Genomic DNA, 22892 nt, shown 5'->3' on the forward strand with positions numbered 1-22892 from the left:
TAAAGGATCTGATTCTTGGGGTGCTGGGCAGGCAGCGTCCATTCATTTAAGCTCTGAACTAGGAAAGATTCATACATGTGCCCGTCTCTGGGCACTGAGAACCACAGTGTGCATTTGACTTCAGTATGATTACCTATATTGTAGGTGATTTTTTTTTTCAGTGGATATTTTAGTGTAAGAATCCCCACCCTCTTCCTTCCGCTCTTTCCACCTCCACACCACAACCCTCTTTTTTTTGTGAGGGTGCACTTTGCATGAGATCGGCAAGGAATTCCTTAAACTGAGTTTGCCGCTGCATCTGCTACCGCGTGCAATTGTGCCCTTTTCATCACCTTCTTTGGAGGCAGTTCCCTTCCAGCCTGCTTGCCTCCCTCTCTGTTGACATTAGCCTGTGGTAAGTCAGGCCAGCTTTCTCGCCTGTCTGAAAACTAAGCAAGGGAGTGGTGTGGTCTGATTTATTTACTTTTTTTTTTTCTTCCCCTCGTGTGAGATCACGGAGCTGATTCAGTTACAGTTCAACCATCGAATGCTAGTTCAACTGTGTGAGCACTAGTGCCAAGACAAAAGAGGGGACGGCAAACCTCCTTCAGTGATAATGTCGTTTCAGATCAGCTTAAGCCAACTGCAGTATTGCAGCGTTTGTGCATAAAAACCTAAGCCACAGCTTAAGTGTTTGAGGAGTGGATGAATAGATGGATTTGTATTTTATCTTTCGGAAAGCTGCAGATCAGTGCTGGTCTGTATCAGCTCTAAAGCTGCTGTTACATAGTTGAAATCTGCTGCCCCTTCACAGAGCGTCTTAGCTGTAACAAGAGCCAAGGTGCTCGCCAACCTTTTGAAGCTTTGGGCTGGTTTATCTCACACGCATCAAACAAACCTTTAGAAGGATATCCTTTTAAAAAAGAAAAAGCCAAAGCACTGTATGAAATCCTATTCTCTGGACCAAGAAATACTGCAAGTAGAGAAACAAGAGTAAGAAGGGGAGTTTTCTCTGTGATGCCCATACATGCACATGAGAGGAGAAGTTAAACAAGACTGGTTACCTTGCCACAGAAAGATACATTAGGCTGGTTTCACATGATTTGTTTTCAATAAATCTAGTATTGTCTGCTCTTTGCCATCCTGGCTATCTGCTAGCATGTTTTATTTATTTATTTTAACTGGGGAGCTGACTGCTGTGGGATTCCTTTGCCACCATCTTTCTTTCTCTGCTTCTTAAAGAGATTTAAGAGATGCTTTCTCTGCTCTTCTGGTGCCCTTTTCCAGTCTTCCTACACTTCCCCAACCAAAACCTCTGAGGCTGTGTAGCTGTTCTCTAGGCACCTTAAGTGTGATTTTTATTTAGGCTTAGCCTTTCTGAAAGCACTTGAGTAATCTAAATTCTCTCAGACCAGCTCTTTTGATGTTCTGTCATGAGCTCTCTGTTGCTGCTGGTGTGTGCTGAATTAGCTCTCCAGTCACAGTGCAGGTAAAAGGTACTCAATCCGTTTCTTGCTTAAACTCAACTGCAACCTGAGTTTTGCATAGTTCATTTTGTTTTACAGTTTTTGCCATCTGTCTAATGAAAGAGGTGCTTGAATGGTAATGTATCATCAGTGGAATAAAACATTTGGTGTGCTATTGGCAAGTCAGTCGTGTACACCTCCAGAAGGCACAGTGTCCAAGGCCCTGCTTCAGCAAATTTCTTCAATTTAAGCAGAGCTCCTTGAGAGCACAGAAGTCCCTCCACATGGATCCTGCTGAACCCAAATCAAAACAAGGAACAAGTCAGGATAGCCAGGAGGAGGAGGTCAGACAGAGGTGTACTGTTGGGTCACGCAGGTGGCCTAAGGGTTTGTCTCTGCTCACAGTTATTTCTTGTTCCTAATGGATTTATGTATATACGGTCTCATTCAGAGTAAGCAATTGTTTCGTTTAATCCAGAGTAAATTAAGCAGGAAGGAGTCCATGTGGAATAAAGCCCTGAGAACAGACTTGATGTCCCATGTCTTGGGAGTAATTAAACGTTTCTATAGATTCTTTTAAAATGGAGCTTTGCAAAGACAACAAAGTGACTTACTTATATTACCCCAGCTTTAAAACACATTGTCCTCTGTCTGTTGCCTAACCTGCCAGAGTAAATTGTACACTAACTGCCTAGAACAACAAACCCGGGTCTGATATTCGTTACAACAAACAAACAGGAGCTTTATTAACCTTTAGCCTTGTGATAGGCGTGAAGGTCATGATGCAGATAGGAGAAGCCTCCTTAGGATTACATGATGTACCAAAGGTTGCAGGCTCCTTTTTCAGCTGCAGTGTCTCAGCAACTGATCACACCTCATCCATCAGTCCTGCAATTAGACCCCAAAAAACAATTCAGGGACTGAAGTCTGCAGCTGGGCTAATCAAAATCCCTCATGCCAAGGCAACTATAAAGCACGGACGCACGAGTGTGCCAGGGGAGGTTTAGGTTGGGTGTCAGGAAGAACTTCTTTACTGAAAAGGTTGTGAGGCACTGGAACAGGCTGCCCAGGGAGGGGGTTGAGTCACCATCCCTGGAGGTCTTACAAGACGTTTAGATGTAGAGCTTAGGGATATGGTTTAGTGGAGGGCTGCTAGTGTTAGGTCAGAGGTTGGACTGGGTGATCTTGGAGGTCTCTTCCAACCTAGACAACCCTGTGACTCTGTGAGCGCACAGCAGCACAACCTCCCAGAGCCTAAGAGGCGCCGAGGGACCCCCTCCGGGGCTGCCCTCCCGGCAGAGCCCCGACCCCGGGGTGCAGGAGCCGGGGAGGCAGCAGGGGGCGGCCGCCCCCCGGGGCCCGAGCCTCTCCTCCCCGCCAGCGCCATGGCGGCGGGGCCGGGCCCGGCCCAGGAAATGACGGCGCCGCCTCCCCCTGCTGGGCCGCACCCGACTCACCTGGTGCCGAGCCGAGCCGAGCCGAGCCGGGCTGTGCTGAGCCGAGCCGGGCAGGGCAGGGCTGGGCAGGGTCGGTCTCAGCCATGGAGAGCGGCTCCCCCTGGGCCGTGGGGCTGCTGAGAGCCTTCGAGGAGAGCGAGTTCGGCAGCTGGGAGAAGATCGGCTCGGGGGGCTTCGGGCAGGTGTACAAGGTGCGCCACCTGCACTGGAAGACCTGGCTCGCCATCAAGTGCTCGCCCAGCCTCCATGTGGACGAGAAGTAAGGACCGGGACCGGGACCGGGGCAGGGAGGGGTGGGAGGGCTCGGCTGTGCCCGCTTTGGGAGGAGACCCCCAAAACCTCGGGGATTTTGCTTTCTTATTTTATTTTATTTTATTTTTTTTTGGTTCGCCTACGCAGCGCATGTGAACACGTAACAGCGGTGCAGACGCTTCCGAGGCCAAACTGGGTTGTCCATGCTGTCTGCCCTGCTGGCGTGCCCTTGTTTTTGGGGTGGCGAAGCAGGCGGCGTAGCCCAGAGCCTTGGGAGCGAGTGAATGAAGCAAGCCTGGCCTCACGCACGCAGCCCATGGCAGCCACGCGTGTGACCAGACACGGCAAAGACAGCCTGGAAATTCATCATACCCCAAGCAAGCGTGGCATTTATCGCACTCAGGCGAAGCCCAGGCCACCACGAGATGTGGTGGGGCCGGGAAGAGCAACACTTGGCCGCTCGAAGCAGCTCGGCTTGGGAAGAGCTGCAGTGTGAGCCCGCCTGTGCGCTTGGGGCCGCTCGCAAGGCGTTTTGTCCTGTCCTGGTCTGGTGCTTCAGTCCTTGTGAAAGGAGTGGAAACACAGGATGGGGTCTGGAGGCTCCTTGCCCCTTGCCAGGGCAAGGCACCGTGTGGTGGGAAGGCGCTGCAGCTCGGCCGCCCCCGATGGAGGGCACGGCACGATCTCAAATGAAGGGGGACGGAGGGTTTTGGGATGCACTTTGGAAGCGTCCCGCTGGTCTGAGGGACAGTGGCAGCTTCCCGGCAGGTCAGCATCTGTGCAGGAGGTGGGGAGCGCGGCCAAGTCGCGCCGATGGAGCTTTTCCAGCTCCACCTCGATCGCTGGGATCTCCGCCAGCTCACGAGCTGATTCTGCAGCTTGCTCCATGGGGTTGAGTCGCAGAAGGTTTCCCGTGCTGCAGTTCCTGCAGCAGCAGGAGATAAGCTGGCCCGGGATTGAGGGTGTTTGTGAGCCCGTCTTCTGCAAGAGTGCTGGGGTAGGGGGGCGTCTTGCCAGCCTGAATTTGCTGTAGGCATGGGTTACATAGCAGAGTGAGATGCTTCTTATTCAAAGGGGAGAGGGAGAGTTGAATGTCTGCGTTGGGTAACTGTGCTGTCTGTGAATAAAATGGGAAAGACCTCGGAGTGGCAGAGGATGTGTTATCTGGTTAACCCACAGGCCCACCTACCTTTAAAGCTTCAGAGTAGGTTTCAGACTTGATGTGTACCGAGACCTAATCAAATGGTACCATAGCTGGCTGATTTTGCCATTGAAATTAAAGCATCCCTTAAAAATAAGGTAGAATGTTTTTTACACTTTTTATTTGTGGAATATGTTTAGAAACATATTCAAAAGTTAATTTTTAGAGTATAGCAGAAAGGATGTCGCCGCCTATTGTAACGTGAACGATTAATTTTGAGAGATGCTACCAAATCTCTGTACCGGTATTCGGTGTGCAATAGAGATCCACCCGTCTTTTGGGGGTTGTGAGGTTTGCAGATGTGAGAGAGATTGTATGGACGTGATGTATGGTGAACAAAAATTCTGTGGGAATCTGCGAACTTTGAGGGCAGGGGACTCCTGCAGCGTGCAGCTCATCTTGGCAATCCAGTTACCGAAAGATGGGTGTATTTGTTTTACTACAGAATATATTTCATGCACTTAAGGGGAGTGGGGAGTGTTAATTAGAAGTTGGAGGGGTCCCTGGCCTTTGAAAAAGCTGTTTCTGCAGAATAAAACTGAGCTGAGACTGTGAATTCGTGGGGGGGGGGGGGGGGGGGGGGGGGGGGGGGGGGCAGGCACAGACAAAATAAAACACCGCCCCTGTAGTTCACAGGCTGTTCGAGCTGGTTGAAACAAGCCTGTATAATTAAACTGTTAATCCAGGAGGTTCACTTGACAAGCCGTTTCTTGGAACTGTCTGGAGACACAGAGTTAAAATTACAAGTGATACCAGAAACATTAACTGCATAGCACTGAAGCTTTCTTTCTTTCTTTCTTTATTTGGTACCACATTAAAACCCTGTTTGTAATGGTTTGGTGGTGGTAGTGCCCTGTAGTCTCTCCTACTGTTTCTGCAGTAGATTTGGAGTAATTCCCTTGGCAATTATCTCACTGGAGAGTGAAGTGGCCTCAAGCAGAAGAAGATTTTATTCTTCAGAGATATTTTTCCCTTTAAACCCAAGCCCTCTCAGGCTGTCTAGCCAAATTCCATTTCTAAACCCTTATTCGTTCCCGCTTTCTGTCCCCTGACATCGTGTTTCCCACGTGCAGCTCCAGATGCCCTCACTGTAAACCTGAAGAAAAGAGTGTGTGGCCCAGAAAGGTGGAGGAGGGTACGCCCAGGACCTGCAGTGGAGAAAGCAAAGTCTTTTTTTCCTTAACCTCCGTTGGCCAGAGCAGAAGTCTAGCTGGAGAAAAAGGGGGCAAGCTGTGCAAGAACAACCTAGAGGTGAATTTCTTGTAGCTGAACCTAATCATGCGGGCCCTAACGAGCCCGAACAACGTAGCGGTTCCCAGAGAGGGCTCTTGGCTAGGTGTGCAGGGTGGCTACCAGGTGTGGAGGTGGCAAGGTACGCCTCCGTGGCTGGGACAACATGAGCAAAGCCCTCTGCAGGACCTGGATTTCGAAGTGGAGTGGGACTTAGAAACTGAGCTGGTTTTTAGGAATTTCTTGCTGTTAGCAGATGCTGCGTTTATTCAGGTGGCCGACGAAGGAGCCTGGCGAGGGCTGCCCGGTGAGCTTAAAGTTGTATTTTTGTGCACAGAACACTATCTGTAGGGCACGAAGACTGGGTGCATGCAAATGTGAGTACAGCTGTAATTCTCGCAGGTCTTGCAGCAGCAGGGCTTGTGCTACAAGCGTCGGGCCCCGCTGCATCTTTGGGAGAATCCACACAGCGCGGCCGCAGCTCGGCCTGACCCTCAGCAGGAGCAGGGGCTGCCTCGGGGGTGCCCGAGGTCCCACGTGCTGATTTAGCTGATATTTCTAATTGCTTTGAAAATGGCTGGTCGTGGCTGTCAGCATCTTCTCTGGAAGATGGTATCTGCCACTGAACCCAGGGCTAGATCTCTTCCAGTGCGTGCCCCTGTCCCCTAATGCTTTGAAAGCGTATGTACCCTTAGATTTAGGGGAGCTGAGCAGTCCTGGATGCAAACTTTTTTAAGAAATCACTGTAATCTTAGAATATGTGGAGGGGGAAGGGAGACGAAGTGGTTAGAGAAGATAATTCTGACTCTTTAACCACATAGGTGCCAAATAAGAAGCTGTAACAGAGGCTAGGCCCATGCCTCTTGACTTAGAAACCTCGCAAGCATCTTTTTTCCTTTGGAGGAGTTTTCTTGGTGGTTATTGGAATAATTTCTAAGCACTATGAGTAACTGAGCAGCGTAAAAAAAAAAACAGACTTTGATCTGCTAAAACTGGACTTCAGCGATACCACAGCGTCCTTTGCTGTAGCATTAGGGCTTGGATGTTGAGGCGATGGGCACACCGACAGACAGCGGGGCGGAAAGGGCAGGTAGGGACCTTTCATCTCAGCCTGGTCTGAGGAGCTGCTTGTGCTAATAGGATTAATGCAAATGCACTCCAGCACTTGACTAACGATTTAGTTGTATTCGGGCTCTCTTATCTTTTGTCCCTTTTGTCTTTTTTTTTTTCTTTCCTATTTTCTGAAGCATAAGTGGGGAGGTCTGGTCTGTGTTTGAAACCTGTACCGCAGTGGCTATGCTGGATCACCAGAGGTTTCATTTTTGAATGCTGTGATATAGGAAGACCCTAAAGGTGGTGGTGATTGTACATTTGTTTATTTATTTGTTTAAACAGGCGAATTGGATAAAGGATGCTTGCCTGTTAATTACTCAATTTTTTCACTCAACTAACTGAGCGTGGTTGAAGCAGAAAGGGAAGCTTTTTATTTTGCTGGAAGTGGAAATCTTCTCTTTGCTGGGGAAAACAGGCAATTTTGAGCAGCTGCCCTCTTTCTCTCTGACCTTGGTGACTCTTTCTGAGCCTGTCCTTAGCCAGGGAACCCCTGGTCCCCGTGAGCCCGGCGGCTCCTGTTAGGTTTGAGCTGTTGCTGGGCTCCTGCTCTGCCTCGGAGGGCTCAGACGGGTGTTTTACATCGTGACTCCAGCACTCAGCTCGCTGAAGCCTGGTGAATTATGCTGGCTATGCATGTGGCTTGGGGGCAAGGAGTTGGTTGTGTTATTCACAGGCGCTCCCTTCCAGCATGCCAGAGAGCAAACTGGGTACTTGTCTACAAAGGCAATTATTTCACAAGCAAGTTGCTGTAGGGAGCAGCAGGAGCCAACATGGTTAATGGAGAGAAACGATTTCACTTATCTTTTTTTTTTTTCTTCCCAATATCTTGTCCTTACCTCTTAAGTTGTTTCTTAGCCTGATCTTACCTCGGAAAAAGGTCTGCTGCTTCTTGCTAGGTCAGACCCACCGCTAAGGAGAAAAGTTGGGCATATCAGATCTCTGCAGCCCGTGGGTGCTCGGTACCTCCTGAATAACGAGGATCAGCCTCGGACAGGTAGTGCTGCAGTGCCACGGCTGGATTTGGGTGGAAGGGGGGCTTTTGCCTCATCCCCCTGGTCGCAGCAGGGAGCTTCCCCTCCTAAAGGATGAGTCTGAGGGGCTCTGGCTGCCAGCCCTGGCTCCGTGTGCTGTCAGCCTGTGTCAGCAGGGCAGCTGAAGCAGTGCTGGCTGTGTTCGCTCCTGGTGGAGGCAGCCTCCTGACTCACAGAAAGCTGCTGGCTTGAGCCCGGGGAGGTATGGCAGTGGCGAACCTGGGCATTACACAGCTGGGGCTTCTTCCTAGCCGCCGACACATCAAAGCGGAGAGGCAGGCCGTGCACGGCTAGGGGGATTTGTGCTGATGAAGTCTGCAGCTTGCCTGCGGTTCGGCAGCTCTGAGCTGTCATCGGCAGCACAAAGCCAAGCCAGTAAATGTGACAACGTGCCTGGGGCAGAGGCTGGAGAGATGCAGCCTGGTACAGCCAGGCAACGATCACGAAATGTGTTTTTCAGTTTCATAATTTCTTAGGAAATTAAACGTGGTGTGCGCTTTTTTTCGGGAGCGAGCAGCCACTCCATCCTTTACCATATATTCTCTTCCACGCAGGGAGCGCATGGAGTTACTGGAAGAAGCCAGGAAGATGGAAATGGCAAAGTTTCGCTACATCCTCCCTGTTTATGGCATCTGCAAAGAGCCGGTTGGCTTGGTCATGGAGTACATGGAAACAGGGTCCCTGGAAAAGCTCCTGGCTTCCGAGCCTCTGCCCTGGGAGCTGCGCTTCCGAATCATCCACGAGACGGCCGTGGGCATGAACTTCCTGCACTGCATGTCCCCTCCGCTGCTCCACCTGGACCTCAAGCCTGCCAACATCCTGCTTGATGCCCACTACCATGTCAAGGTATGCCTTGGGCACTCTGAGCCCAAACCCCGCTTTGGGATATTCCTGCTGTGCCGAGCTCAGAGGCCAGAGAGAGGCCCAGAAGCGTTCCTTTTGATTTAGGAAAATGCCTGCCAACCCAACCGCTCCGATCCTCAAACTTGTCTACCTGATTTACGCACCATTTTGGTACATAAACAGAGGTGGAGTTGCAGGGCCTGTGAGAAGGTGGGTGCTAGCATAGCAGACTCTGGGTTTGTGAGCCCAGCGCCTTCTGCTACAAACTTCCTCACAGACAGGCCATAAGGCAGATAAGAGCACAGAGATTCACGCTGCTTTTCTCTCCAAGTCATCTCTGCCAGTTCTGCAGCTCCCAGTGGCAACCTTGTTCTGTCTGGGTCCTTCTGGCTTTGTACGTTGCACTGAATACCCAAATCTCATGTACAGTGGGAGTCTGGAGAAGCAGAGCCTTCCTGGAGGCAACTCGCTGTCTTCTTTCCTTTGCCCAGAGCACATACAGTGAAAAAGTATCCCTGTCGTGACTGCTTATGTATACCAGAGGTCACTTAGGGAAACGTTTCTGGCTCTATCAGTATGGAATTATTTTTATCATCCTCTTCCAGAGTAAGCTAGCATGTTTGCTGGCCTTCTTTGTTGGAGGTTCTGTTCTGACAGCTGGTCTAGGGAGATTTTTTTGCTTTCTAATTCTTCCTTTTGGAGAGGAAAGAGACTGAAGCGTACCTTTTCCCTGATTTTTATTTTTATTTTTCCAAAACAGTAGCCAAATTATTGAGCCTAGAAGTGCAGTATTAACCATACCTTGGTGATATAATTCAGCACAAGTAGTCGCAGATCTTTCAGCACCATCATCCATCTTCTCCCTGTCTTCCTGTCCTCCTCAGTCTGGCCAAATGGCCGTGGATTTGTTGTACTATTCTAAAACTGAAGTTTTCAGGAAATGGAAATACCTTCCCTGATGTCTTGAGAGGGTTGGAGCCATAGGAAGCATGTGCCTAATGGAATCAGTCTGGACACAGTCACCTTTTTTTCTAGGGCACTTTATGGTTTACTTGTTAGGAGGATTTTCTTCTTGAGGTACAAGACAACTACAGACAGTCCTGGTATGATGGCCAGAACATCAAGATCTGAACTGTACGAAGTATATTCCCACACGCTGGTGCTCAAAGGCCTTTGTTAAGGATTTATTTACCTAAACTTTATGCACGCTTGCATAACTTCTTAAATTCCTAATTCTTGACTCATCTGTGAGCCAAGATGTGAAGGCTGTATTTTTCTCACCATTTCAGGAGGTTGAAATCTTGCCTGATATCTGCCTCCTGCGTAGCCTATATCTGCACAGTAATACGAGGGGGCAAAGTACAAAATGCACACGCATTTTTTTCAGGTGAGGTCATTGTCAACATCCCTAAAGTGTTGCTGCTTTGTGTTCCGTATGTAGAGCATGTTCTTCAGACCCTTTCCATTAAGCTCAGAAAAAAATGGTCTGATCCCAACCTTTTTTTCCAGCCAGAGCTCTTTTAGATCTGCAGGCATTGTGGAAACCCCTCCATGCAGCAAAGCAGACGTAGGAACCCACATGCAAAATAGGCGATGTGCATATTCTGTGAGGAGTCTTCACTTTAAAAATGTGGCCCCAAACCTCCTTTTTGTGTGATGTGAAACTTGTAATTAAATTTCAGACCCTGCAGCTTGATTTAATGCGCATTTTCTTGCTGGAAGGCTAATGAAGCTAATGATTGAAGTGTTTTTACTTTTTAAACGTTAGTGTTAATTTAGTAGGTGACCTGTCCCTAATAGGATCCTAAAGTGTGTGAAGAGATGTTGCAGACTGCAAAAGAAGAGTTTGGAGGTAGGGAGGATTTTTATAAGCTGTTTGCCCTTGAGCCAGGAAACAGACAGACTTACAGTGGAGTACATTAGGAATGCTTCTGTGCCATGTTGCTAGTTAAATGGAAACACACCCTTCTTCTTTTACGAGCACAACACTTACTGTAAAAACCCCAAGTGAGGATGATGACTAACGCAGTGGTGTTGCACACAACTTATCATCAAGTGGGTGCCTCCGTATCATAAAGCCGTCTCCTGCGTGTTACATAAGTGTGTGTGCTGAATTTTGTTATTGGCGGGGTAATTAAGAGGGTGAGATTAGCCTGAGCTGGGATGCAGATAGCTGTGTATTTGTTAATTTTCTCAAAGGCATGCTGGGGGATTCTCTGGTGATTTTAAGTGTATGTATATAACGTGCAACTAAGGATAAGGCTTTGCTATCCTCTGTAGGATGCCTCCTGTCCCGAAATGAGTCTTAGGTGGGAGCTCCCTTCCTCTCCATATCTGGGTTGCCTTAAGCAACGTGGTTTTCTTGGGAGGATTATTGCATACCCAGGCAAGCTTTGCTAGCAACAAACAGCCTGCGTTTTTTTCCTTAATTTCAGCCTCTTGCTCCTCTCTGTCAACAAGATCCACCCTGCCCCTTTCTCTGGTGTTTCACACATGCTGCCGTCAAATACTTACAAGCTGCTTAACACCTCGCTTTCGCTCACCTCTACCACATCTAACGAGCTTGTTCTTCAGCCTGCTGTCCCCTGTACAAAATCAGGATCCCTCCTCCAGCTCCCTGGGATGTGGCAATTGTCGGCGGGGAAGCAGTGCCGCATTCCTGCGCTGCCCTCGCAGGCGGTAGCACACTCAGCGCTCGGAGATCCCATGGGATCTCTCTCCAGAGCCCTCCGCAGGTGAATACAGCCCCTGTGCAAAACCTCTCCGCCTGACTTGTTGGCAGCTGCCGTGCCCACATGCTCAGTTACTGCTGATAAACCCAGGTTTATCTTCTTAAAAGAGTTACTTTTCATTCAGGTTTTTAAAATGAAGCTTGCCTGCAGCTTAATACCTTTGGGGAAAAACATTACTGTCCTTGTTTCTCTTATACAGCTTATATGTATAGGTACATACACTGGCAAATCCCACCAATTGTTTTTCATCTCCAGATTTTCTTTCAAAGAACTTGAATCAAGATGAGCTCGCAGTTCCTTTCCCCTACTTTGCTCCAACTGCAGCCAGGGTGAAGTTTGCTGCTGTGCTGTGCTGTGCTGGCAGTCCCCAGAGACAACCTCTCCATGTTTAGTCAGTCTTCACCTTTACTTGGTTCAGCTGAAGGAAAAGGCGGCAAAATTCGTAGAGTTTGAAGTCAGAAGAGGCCTAGACAGCTAGAAAATGCGTTTGTCATAAAGCTTCTCCATGTACTGTAGGTCAAGGTAATAGCTGGAGGCCAGGCTGGTGACAAGAGGTTCTCTTTCATTAGACTAGCTGATGCAGTTAACACAGCCACTTTTTTATCAGCTGCAAATGCTTTCCTGTTATTAGAAAGGAGAAGAGGCTTTGTTTTCTGTGTCCCTTCTCCATTTCCCACCCCTCCTGATCAAGGTGTCTGTCTGGGGCTGTTGTTACCTGGCTCTTTGATGCCAGCCAGCCAAGCTGATTCTCACCTCGATCAATTCTCTCTAGTAGTGGCAGAGGAGAGCAAGCAGAACCATCCCTGCTGTGGCAATGCACATTTATGATGGATTAAAGTGGATGTTTGACTGTGGTTTCTGCTCTTCTGAAGAATCATAGAATATCCCAAGTTGGAAGGGACCCATGAGGATCGTTGAGTCCAACTCCTGGTACCACACAGGTCTACCCAAAATTTTAGACCATGCAAACATCTCAGCTAAAACAGATTTTAGAGTTAAAGCTTCAGGACATGTTAGAAAAGGATAGGAACACAATCTGTTTTAAAAGGACTTTGTTTTGTAGCTAACTGAAGTCTTTCTACCAGTGTTTCTCAACATACACGATTGAAGTTGAGGTGCTAGCTGTGTCTACGTATGGAACCAAGAGAATTATTTTTTATTCCTAATGTTTTGTATTCCAAATCTATAATCCGTGTAAGTCTTTTAAAACTTTCTTGCATTTTTCAGAAAAACAAAACCAAACATTTCCACCTTGTCTTCAGAAAAATAAAGAAGAAAAAAAACAAAAACAAAAGCCCGTCATCAAAACCCTGTGGACAAATGTGGTGGCATCCTCAGTCACCAAGTGCACAGACAGTTGGGCCAGAAACAAATACCAGGAATGCCAGCAGAGATTAAAAATTAATCTGACTGCTTTATGTTACCTATTTGTTGAAGGAAACCTTTGGGTGAACTCTGTCCCCGAGTCCATTGTGGTGGATTCCTGAGCCTGATTTGCAGAAAAATGACATGCAGCATCAGGAACTGCGTGCGTGCATTAGGGTGGGCTATTGGGAGCCATCAGTTTCCAGGCATTGTTTTTGTTTCTAGGAGCTAGATCCCTGCACTTCTTGGGTTACATGTTTTTAAAAATAAAAAAAAAGGAGAAGAAAAAGAGGGGAAGAGAGAGATTTTGGTCTCTACAGAAGCTGTGAAAAATAACTCGGCCAACTCAAGCATCTAAAACCTTGCAAGTGAGTGGATTTTAGCAAACTGCAATGGAAATGTTTGCCATTGACAGAAGCAGCTAGGCTGCGTGCACAGAACACTTGATTTAAACCAAACCAGTAAAAAGGTTTATGGAAAATGCCCTTCAGATCTGCAGCCTGGCAGTCATGTTGCTGGGCTGTAGGCCGGGGAGCACGTGCGGCTCCCCTCCCCAGTGGCTGCTCACGTGTTTCTTTTCATGCAGCCCTTTAAAAGGCCGAGAGCACCTGAGCTGTCTGAACATGTACAATCCCACTGCCTGTGTGGGGTTTGGCCCGTGTTTCTCCTCTTCTTCCTACCCCTTCACCACATGTTTTGCATGCAGCAGTCTGTCGCCTCCGTGTCTCCCCTTAACTCCGCGGGTATTAGGTATGCTTGTGAAGCGTGGTGGGATCCATCCAAAATGAGTAAGGCGAGGAGCAAGGCTACATGCAGAGCATGACACACAGGCACAGGGCAGGTGCTGGGGTGGGCTTGGGGCCGGTGGGGATGTGAGGAAGGAGCAGGGACGCCTGGTGTGGCAGAACCAGCAATTTCAAGGCAGGAGAGATAAGGCAAATGGCTGCCTTCCACCCACTGCGCAGTTCCCACTGACGTTAAAAGAAGCTGCATGACTAACTAACTACCCCATGCAGCGTGGAAAATTTACCCTAAAGGGACTCGGGAAAGCCACAAGGGCTGTCTGCGGCATCCTGCTCCTTTGTGTCAGCCTGGCAGGTGACAATTCTCCGTGCGCCGGCGCTCTCTGCTGTGTTTGGTGCGACTGGGGCTCTGCTCTGCGGATAAATTGCCTTTTATTTTGTGTAAAACCTGGCCCTTCACAGCCAGGTTTGCAAGGGGAAGCTGTGCTGGCCTGGAGGGCTGTGTGTGGGGTACACCATGTGCTGTAGCAGTTTTTTGGTGCGTAGGCTCGGCGTGAGGCCTGCTGCGTGCCCTGTGGCATAGCTGGTGGCCCGCCGTAACGCAGCAGGGTCACCGCGCTGCCTGCAACTCATCTTCTCTCTTCACCTACACAGCAGGAAACCTGGCATCGTTCGGGCAGAGAGGAAGGTGCCTTTCTGTAAAATTACGCCTGCGTGCCATGTGGATTTCTTGAGGTGTGTGTGCAAGCCCTCTGCTTCGCGTTAATCAAAGCAGAGCAGCGCTCCGCCAGGCTGGATCTGTTCGGGCTTGCAGGACTCGGAGCGTTTGCTAACCTGACACCGAGGGCTTGCACGATGCTGGCGCTGTGCTTTGGTGCTCCCGTCGAGCACCAGCTGCCCCCAAATCTTGCGGCTTGCTGGGGCCATCGATTTGGCTCTCACCAGGGCAGTTGGCTTGTTGATCTTGCCCACTCACTGCTTTTCGGGCCTCCAGCAGGTCCCCTCTGAGAGCACAGCACGGGAATCTGCTCCTCCAGATGACTTCACGTTTTTGTCGTCTTCCAAAGCCATTCCTGCGTTGCCCTACAGATTTAAGATCCAGGCAGGCAGCAGGTGGGAAATACCTGCGTGCTAGGGTACAGGCCCCCTCCTGAACGTCTCTCCCGAGCTGTTTGTTCCTGGGAGAAGTTCCTGCCGAGGCTGCGTGGGCTGGTTTGTTTGTTTTATGACAAGGGGAGATTCCTGGCATCTGCGGAGTGATGGCTCTGCAGCCTGCCTCCTCTCCGGCAGCGTGGGGCTGGCTGCAGTTTTACCCCTTTCCAATAACGGGGACGTGTTGCAGCTAGCCTTGCGGTTATCTTTAGAGAGAAGCTTCTGAAAGGGTAGAGCCGGAGCCTCTTTCAGAAAATAAAATGAAGGGTTTTTTTTAATTATGCCTCTTGTTTTGAGGGAAAACTTTCTCAAAGGGGAAGCTGTGAAGATCAAAAAGGTGCTAGGGGAATGAGTCATTGAAAAACCTGAGCATTTATTAGATAAAAAGAAGATACATGTCTTTTTTTTTTTTTTTTTGGTGGTGGTGCTGGGGGGATGTTGCTTGAAGGAGAAACCTTATCTAACGTGTAGACCAAAATCAGTGGGCAGAGTGGTCAAAAAAAAAAGGCTTGGCTCTTCTTGAAATTTCCACTTAACATAATAGACATTTTTGACCAGTGGGAAATAAGTAAGACAAAGGAAAATTCCTTGCCTATCTGTTTGCTTGATGATTGGTATGCCTTTGAGAGCAAATGAATGCATATTTGTTTGACACTTCAAATTAAAGTGGAGGTGTGTTTTCCTTTTTCTAAACTTGCTGTCACTTGTTTAGTTCACTTCAGCTGTGTTCACTGCGTCACTGCACCGACTTGCTATATCTGCTAGTTGCCAAAAAGAATTCCCCGTGTGGGTTCAGTGTGTGTGTCTGTGTGTTTTAAACCCTTTGTGCCTCTGGTGCTGGGCTTGGTCCTTGCTGGTATGGTCAGTGGAACAGTGATATCTGAAAGAGCAATTCTCTTGCACTCATTTTCAGACCACGAGCTCGAAAATAGGTGCTCAGAACAGTGCAACATAACATACAACGTGATGTTACATAGGGAAAGGGGGTGGCGAGACCAGGAATTGCATTAACCTGTAGTTTGCACTAGCTGAATTTTGACTGGTTTTAAATTGCAATAAATTGGCTGACTGTTTGTTGTGTTTGCTGTGTAATGGGCTGACGTGCCGCTGCTTGCAAAAAGCTGCTTAATTTTTTTTAGCTTAACCATAAGAAGAAAAGCCTACCACAGCGTAATCCTTCCAGAGTGTGCTCGCTGTTTTTTTGGGGTCATCTATCATTCTCTACAGAAAAGTTTTCAGCTCCTCTGAAGTCTAATGGTAGCATGCACTTAATTCTCTCCCCTCCTCCTCTGTCTTTTGCAGATTTCTGACTTTGGACTCGCAAAGTGCAATGGCTTGTCCCATTCCCATGACCTCAGCATGGACGGCTTGTGTGGCACAATTGCATACCTTCCTCCCGAGCGCATCAAAGAAAAAAACAGGTGTTTTGACACCAAGCATGATGTGTACAGGTCAGTTAACTGAGAAAACACCTAAAAAAAGGGCTTTAAATTAATGAGTCCTCTTTTTTTCTGTTTATAACACTTAATTGACCGTGAAGCCCCTAACTCTTGTTTGAGCCTCGTTTTGCAAAGGCTCGTGTTTAGTTCTCTTTATGCAAAGTCTTTACAATATAGAAGACTTTTAACAAACTGCAGCTGATTCTGGTCTTCAGCATTATGGAAATCATTCTAAGAAACATTTGTTTATTAGCAACTGGCATGGGAGGCACTCAGGCCACCTTTAATTTCCCCGTCAAAAGGTACATCCTGACCTACTTTTCTAGTCTGTGACAAAATTCTTAGCTATCTTTGGTGGATTTCATCACTATCTCTTTGGTTTTTCTTTCATGGTAAGGTTATTAGGAAAAGGAAGTCATAGATGTAGATTAAAAGAATGTCATGTTGGAAGAGGAATGTTTATATATTTTTTTATAGTTGTCTTGCAGGGTAGAAGTATTAAATAACATCCCCAGTAATTCTTTGCTGCTCTCTGATCTTGTTAGTGTCTTTGTGGAGTAATTGGTAGATGTTAACAAGAAATCAGCAGTCTCTGGCAGCTCTGTGTTCACTGCCTCAGGTCCCTCCCTCACAAACTAGACTTTCAGATCATGGTTCTTGGCTGCATCTCGCTGTGTGTGTTTCTCAGCTGAAATGCACACAAAAGTGAAGGCCAAGAAAAGAGAACTTACCAAAACATGTTATACTTCTGTATAGCAGTAGGTTTTTTTTGTGTTTTTTAAAGCTTTTCTAAAAGTAATTTTTTGTATTTGTTTGTAGCTTTTCCATTGTGATTTGGGGAGTTCTTACACAGAAAAAGCCTTTTGCAGGTAAGTCTGATGTGTTGTGTGTTGTGTTGGACTTCTTTTTCCCTTTCTTCCACTGATAAACACGCTTCCCTCCCCACCAGCCCCAGTTTACAAGTATGATGCATGTCCTCCAAATTCCTACAGTCTTATGCCATCAGCATATGTAAGATCTCAAATGCCAAGCGTAATTTTAAGTCCTCCTTTGACCTACATCCTAAAACCAGAACCTATGGTGCCACGGTGTGCCCTGATGTGCACCTTTTTTTGCAGTTTGCTGTATTTTTTGTTGGAGTTTGCTGTACTGATCCATGTCAGTGTGTGGCCTGCTCAGACTTCTGTCAGATGTTGGTGGCCAGCAAGGAACAGCGCAGGGCAAAGCCAACTGGCAGGCAGCCATCCTGTTTTCAGAAACAGCTTCTCTGTAGAGAGGCTCTGGAGTTTATTTGTAGATTGTGGGTACAGATTTAAAAAAAAAAAAAAAAAAAAAAAAACTCTGCCTGTGAGAGTAAGCTTTGTTCCGCCCCACAGTAAATGTATCAATCTACAGGCAGTTATTTATTCTTTATGACTCTTTTCCTTTGTATGCAACTAGCCTATGTATAGCAAACGTGTTTGAGCAGGTTCCAGTCTACTATTCATTTTTCTTCTAGTGAGAGATCCCGTTTAGCCCAGTGGTTGGCTTAAGAATCAAGAGCCACATTGCTTCACTGCTTGACCTGTGGTCTTCCTTTACCTTTATGAAAAGTTCGGGTACCTGGTCTTTGTGAAAACTGTTCTTCAGTTTTCTTGTAGCAGATACGGAAATCCAAAGAGACGTAGCAAAGGACTGTTCTGGTGGTGTTTTTCCTTTGGTTCTGCACCTTTTACGGGCAGAAAAAGCACACAGTCGCTTACTGACGATTGATTTTTAACTGATAACTGGAAGTAGATGTTACTGTGTTGCTGAATATGGTGTGGGAGAATAGGTCCAATTTTTCCTTTTTCCCCTGTTGGCAAAGAAATCTAGCAAAAATATTGCATGAAAAACAAGTTTTTGCCTAATACACTGTTAATGCTGTTAGACAAAAGAGAAATCCTTCCTTTTGCTGCGAGAGCTTCATTTGTGTGCTTTTGCTTTACAGAGGAAAACAACATTTTACATATTATGGTAAAAGTAGTTAAAGGCCACCGCCCAGAGCTACCTGCTGTTTCCAAATCCAGACCTCATTCATGTAATAACTTGATCAAACTGATGCAAAAATGTTGGCAAGATGATCCTGGTGAACGGCCAACATTTCAAGGTAAGATTTCCTCGTAACTTGGCCGCCTATTTCTTCTTCTGTGAGTCATGTTATTGCTCAGGACTCTGCTAATCCTTGGGGTAAATGCTGTGAACCTTTGTGACAGAATAAACAGAGCACATTGTATGGGAGAGACAATGATACAGGCCACTTATTCATTCATGGAGGAAGAGATTATCTGGGGACAAGTCTGACCATGACAGCGTTATGTAAACACGTCAGGAATAAGATCTGTACTGAGCCAGTTGATCCATTTAGCCAGTACCTTGAGGGGAGGTGGTTTATGTTCAATTCTGATCGTTTGTATCAGGGTATATGCCTGCCAAGCTGGACTTGGTGTGCTTTTTTTTCTTTTCTTTTTTTTTTTTTTTTTTTTTTTTTTACCATACCAAAGTGTTGAACACCCTGGCTCTTGGAATACACCATTGTGTGCTAAGAAACAGAATTGCCTCTTTTTTTTTTTTTTTTTTTTTTTCCAAAACAATTTGTGCTTTTGTTTTTCTGCCCATAACAAAGGCAGCTCTGCTCAAAGGTTTGAATTCACCCAAAGCACCTGTTACAAACTGAGATGTGCAAAGGAGTGTAGCAAGTACTATCTCTAAGTAGCTTTATTTCACATTAATGACAGAGATTTGCCTCTTCCCCCCACCCACTTCCATGTTCCTGCCCAAACAAAGTATGGGAACTAATGGGAAGAGGTTTTGCATCTTTTTGGAACATATTTTTAAGTCTGCTAGCAGTAGACTAGTTTACAGTCCTGCGGTGTGGCCACCATGTACCGTAAGTCTGGTCTGAACATGAAAATGAACTGTTCAGTCAGTCGTTTGCACTTTTTGGTTAGCTGCAATTCTGTACCTACTGATGAGGTGCTGTGTGGAATAGCCAAAACAGGAGTCCTCCTCCTAGAACATCAAATAGCCGTTAAGCTCTAGTGATAAGAAAGGCAGCAGGGCATCTCAGGAGAAGACTCCTGTTTAATAGCAAACAAACAAGACAAAACAAACAAACAAAACCCTGTCTTTCTTTCTTCAAAGAAATCACTTCAGAAACAGAGGCCCTCTGTGAGAAACCAGAAGATGAAACAAAAGAAATGATAGCTGAGGACCTGGACACCAAGAGCTCCCCGAAGCAACGGTCTGAGGTATTTTCTCCTTCTATCTAGTGTTAAATTGCACTATTTTTTTATTTTTTTTTTTCTGAGAAGCAGATTCTTCTGTGACCTGTACCTTCCAAACAACCTTTTCTTTGTTGCTTTTTAACACCTTCTTGCCTGGTAGGAGTGGGTCTTGCTGAAGGCCTGGAATGCAGAAGTGGCAGTAGATGTACAAATCAGCTGCAAAAACTGAGTGCCAGTGGACCCTTGGGCTGCTGAGGGACATCAGGACAGTTAGGAAGTAAAGGCTGGAACCGTGTGGGTGTGTCTGATCTTAAAAAACGCTGTAGATAAGAGAGCCATGTGGCTTTAGTGGCTGTGAGAGTACTGATGAAAGCTTCTCTCCCGCATCTGAAAGTTTTCAGTGGCCTTATTTGTAGGATTCATTTAGCAAGAATGGTGCTTCAAGGGTACCTGTGAGCTAACAAAGTGAGGTTTCCTCTCACAGAAGCTCAGGCTCAGTTTTCCTTGTTGACCTTTCTAAAATGCTTGTGTGCTTCTCTTGAAGGGGATGTCTGCGTTATCCCAGCCGAAACAGGAGCCTGTTCTAGCATCAGTTAAGGATTACAGTCTCTCAGAGTTGTTGTCCCAGCTGGATTCAGGGATTTCACAGACTATGGAAGGCCCTGAGGACCTCAGCCGCAGCTCTTCTGAATCCAAACTTGCTGCCAGCGACAAGCGGCTTTCAGGAGTTTCGTCCGTAGATTCCGCTTTTTCATCCAGAGGCTCCCTTTCCCTTTCCTTTGAAAGAGAGAGTTCAGGTAATGGTCGGGTTTTTTGTTTGTTTGTTTTTGTAATTGTTTGGACTAGGGCATGGGAGTTGGTGGGTCAGAGAGTGGTCATATGGAGAATAACATTCTGGAAATCACTGTTAGCCTTGCTTTCTCCTGCTGTCAGCACTACAGATTTGTTTACAGGAGGTAGTTATTTAAATAAAATGGGTGAGGAGGCTCCTAAACACGGTCTAATGAGAAACAATAAATCTCATTTACTTTTGAAAACAAGTGACCTGAATCCCCATCAAAGCAATTACAGAATCAGTCATGGAAAGGCTGGTTGGAAGGGAGGTCACCTAGTCTAGCATCCCGCTCAGAGTAGGACTAAAACCAATGCCACGTGCCAGAAGAGCTTGTGGCTTCTTCAGTTATACAAAACCCAAGTCTGAGCACCTGTCTTTGGGGAAGGCTCAAGCAAGTTTCTCAGCAACTCCCATGAACATTGTAGTAAAGACCACCCTGTTGTGCACACGCCCCTCCATTTTCAGTCTGCACTGCAAAAAGCAGGCGTCTATTTTCCACTTTGGCAAACTATGATTAGTGCAGGGAGACCAACCACAGCATCCTTTGTTCTTAGTTTCATTGGAAACAGGATAAGGACAAGTGTGGGCTCCAAATCTGCCCTGTGAAATGGTTCTGAAACCTCTGCAGGTATGGCAGTGGGAGGGGGAGGCAATTTTTGCAGTCTGAAGTCATTGCTCGAAGCCACCAGCTGTTCTAGCCAGGGACACGTAAGGATTGGCAGGTATCAGCATTGTGATGTTGTCTTTTTCCATCTAGATATTGGTACTACAGACATACAGAAAAGGAAGCTAACGGAGGCCATTTTAGCTGGAGACACCAGCAAGCTGATGAAGATCCTCCAGCCTCAAGATGTTGATATTGTTTTAGATGGGAACTACAGTCTTTTGCACTTAGCTGTTGAAGCTGGTCAAGAAGAATGCGTCAAGTGGCTCCTCCTCTACAACGCTAACCCTAACCTCACCAACAAGAAAGGATCCACCCCTCTTCACATAGCCATTGAGAAGAAAGTTAAAAGCATCGTGGAGCTGATTATGGCAAGGAAAATCAATGTTAATGCCAAAGATGAGGATCAGTGGACTGCTCTTCACTTTGCTGCCCAAAACGGGGATGATTTCAGCACCAAAATGCTGCTTGATAAGAATGCATCCTTGAATGAGGTTGATTTTGAAGGCAGAGCCCCCATCCACATAGCCTGTCAGTATGGCCAAGAGAATATTGTGCGGATCCTGCTGAGGAGAGGCGTTAGTGTGAACATCAGAGGCAAGGATGACTGGGTGCCCCTGCACTATGCTGCCTGGCAGGGCCATCTCCCCATCGTAAAGCTCCTGGCCAAGCAGCCAGGTGCAAACGTAAACGTGCAGACCGTGGATGGGAGGACCTCGCTGCACTTGGCTGCTCAGCGAGGACACTACCGCGTCGCTCGCCTGCTCATAGACCTGGAGTCAGATGTCAACATACCGAACGCGCTCTCGCAGACTGCTCTCCACATAGCTGCCGAAACGGGCCACACGAGCACGTCGAGGCTGCTCCTTAAGCATGGTGCAGACATCGAGGCGGCAACAGCGGAAGGATGTACGGCTCTGCACCTGGCCTCTCGCAGTGGGCATTTAGCAACGACGAAGTTGCTGATAGATGAAGGGGCCAGTGTCCTGGCCAGAGGCCCTTTAAACAGGACAGCGTTACATCTTGCTGCGGAAAATGGGCACTCTGAAGTAGTAGAAGAACTCGCCAGTTCGGGAAATATCAACGTTTCTGATGATGAGGGGTTGACAGCTCTTCATCTGGCTGCACGAGGAGGGCACACAAAAACGGTTGAGGTTCTTCTGAAGCACGGGGCGTTCACTGACATGCAAAAACCCACATTTCAGACCCTGCTGCGGCTTGCTCAGCAGAGCAGTAGTAGCTCAGTTACTGTCTTGTTAAGTGAGACTTAATTGAAAGGTATGGGACTTGCTACCTTTCTACCTGGTGCGAGAAGGTTGCTGGAGCTTGACCCGTGAGGGCCTTCTCCAGCTGTGCAGTGACCTGCTGCTCATCAGCAGTGTCAGCAGATGGACTGAGGGGCAACCAGCAAGAAGCTACTCACGTTTGAGTGTGGGAGTGAGGGCGCACATGGACTAAGGCCAAATACAAATTTAAGAGCTGGAGTGCATCACACTGTGGTCTGGATCATCCATTGCGAGTGTGCCTGCCCCACCTGTATAGTAATATTCCCCTCCCAAGGATGTTGTGAGGGTCAGATGCAACTTGTGGGTTCCCCCCTGCTTTTTTTTTTTTTTTTTGCTTTTGTTTTGTTTTGTTTTGTTTTTGACACGCTGAACTAATTTAAGAACTAACATTCTACTTTCTGATTTTCCTCAGAAAAAGGATGGGGTAGATTTCTGGCTTATTGCAGTGATCTATATTTTGGGCTTAAAGCCTTTTATGATAAAATAAACCCAACACAGATCTGCTTGAAATGAATGCAAGAGAAAAGGAAAAGTCTGTTTAAAGTATAGTTAATCATGAACCCTGGCTGAGCTTCATTGTCAGAAGGTACTCTGTTTAATTGGAGACACATTGTTTACAGATTTCCATGTAATCAAAACAGTTGAGGCAGACTATCATTAACAAGGAAGGATCCCAATGACACATAAGCAGAAGGAAAAGCTTAACGCAAGTATCTTCATATACAGCACCACCTTGTATGTGTTCTGAGATTGCTAAGCTGAACTAGGTGCTTGGAGGTTTGTCTCAAAAATTCAAAAGTTAAAGATTTCATACGGGACTGCAACGGGATGGTATATTTTAACATCGTTATATCTATTT

At 47.1% G+C, this 22892-nt stretch overlaps 1 protein-coding gene across 1 annotated transcript; it reads left to right on the forward strand.

The window, feature by feature from the left end:
- Positions 1-2985: 2985 nt before the first annotated feature.
- RIPK4 (receptor interacting serine/threonine kinase 4) lies at positions 2986-22018 on the forward strand (the record flags this gene model as incomplete). Its single annotated transcript, XM_084302516.1, has 8 exons — positions 2986-3161; positions 8284-8575; positions 15867-16015; positions 16823-16872; positions 17973-18131; positions 19166-19272; positions 19793-20051; positions 20841-22018. 8 exons carry the CDS (start codon positions 2986-2988, stop codon positions 22016-22018), a joined length of 2370 nt encoding a protein of 789 aa, XP_084158642.1.
- Between the last annotated feature and the right edge of the window lie 874 nt (positions 22019-22892).

The sequence above is a fragment of the Netta rufina genome (genome assembly GCF_964035555.1).
Source record: "Netta rufina genome assembly, chromosome: 1".
NCBI classification, from domain to species: Eukaryota; Metazoa; Chordata; class Aves; order Anseriformes; family Anatidae; genus Netta; species Netta rufina.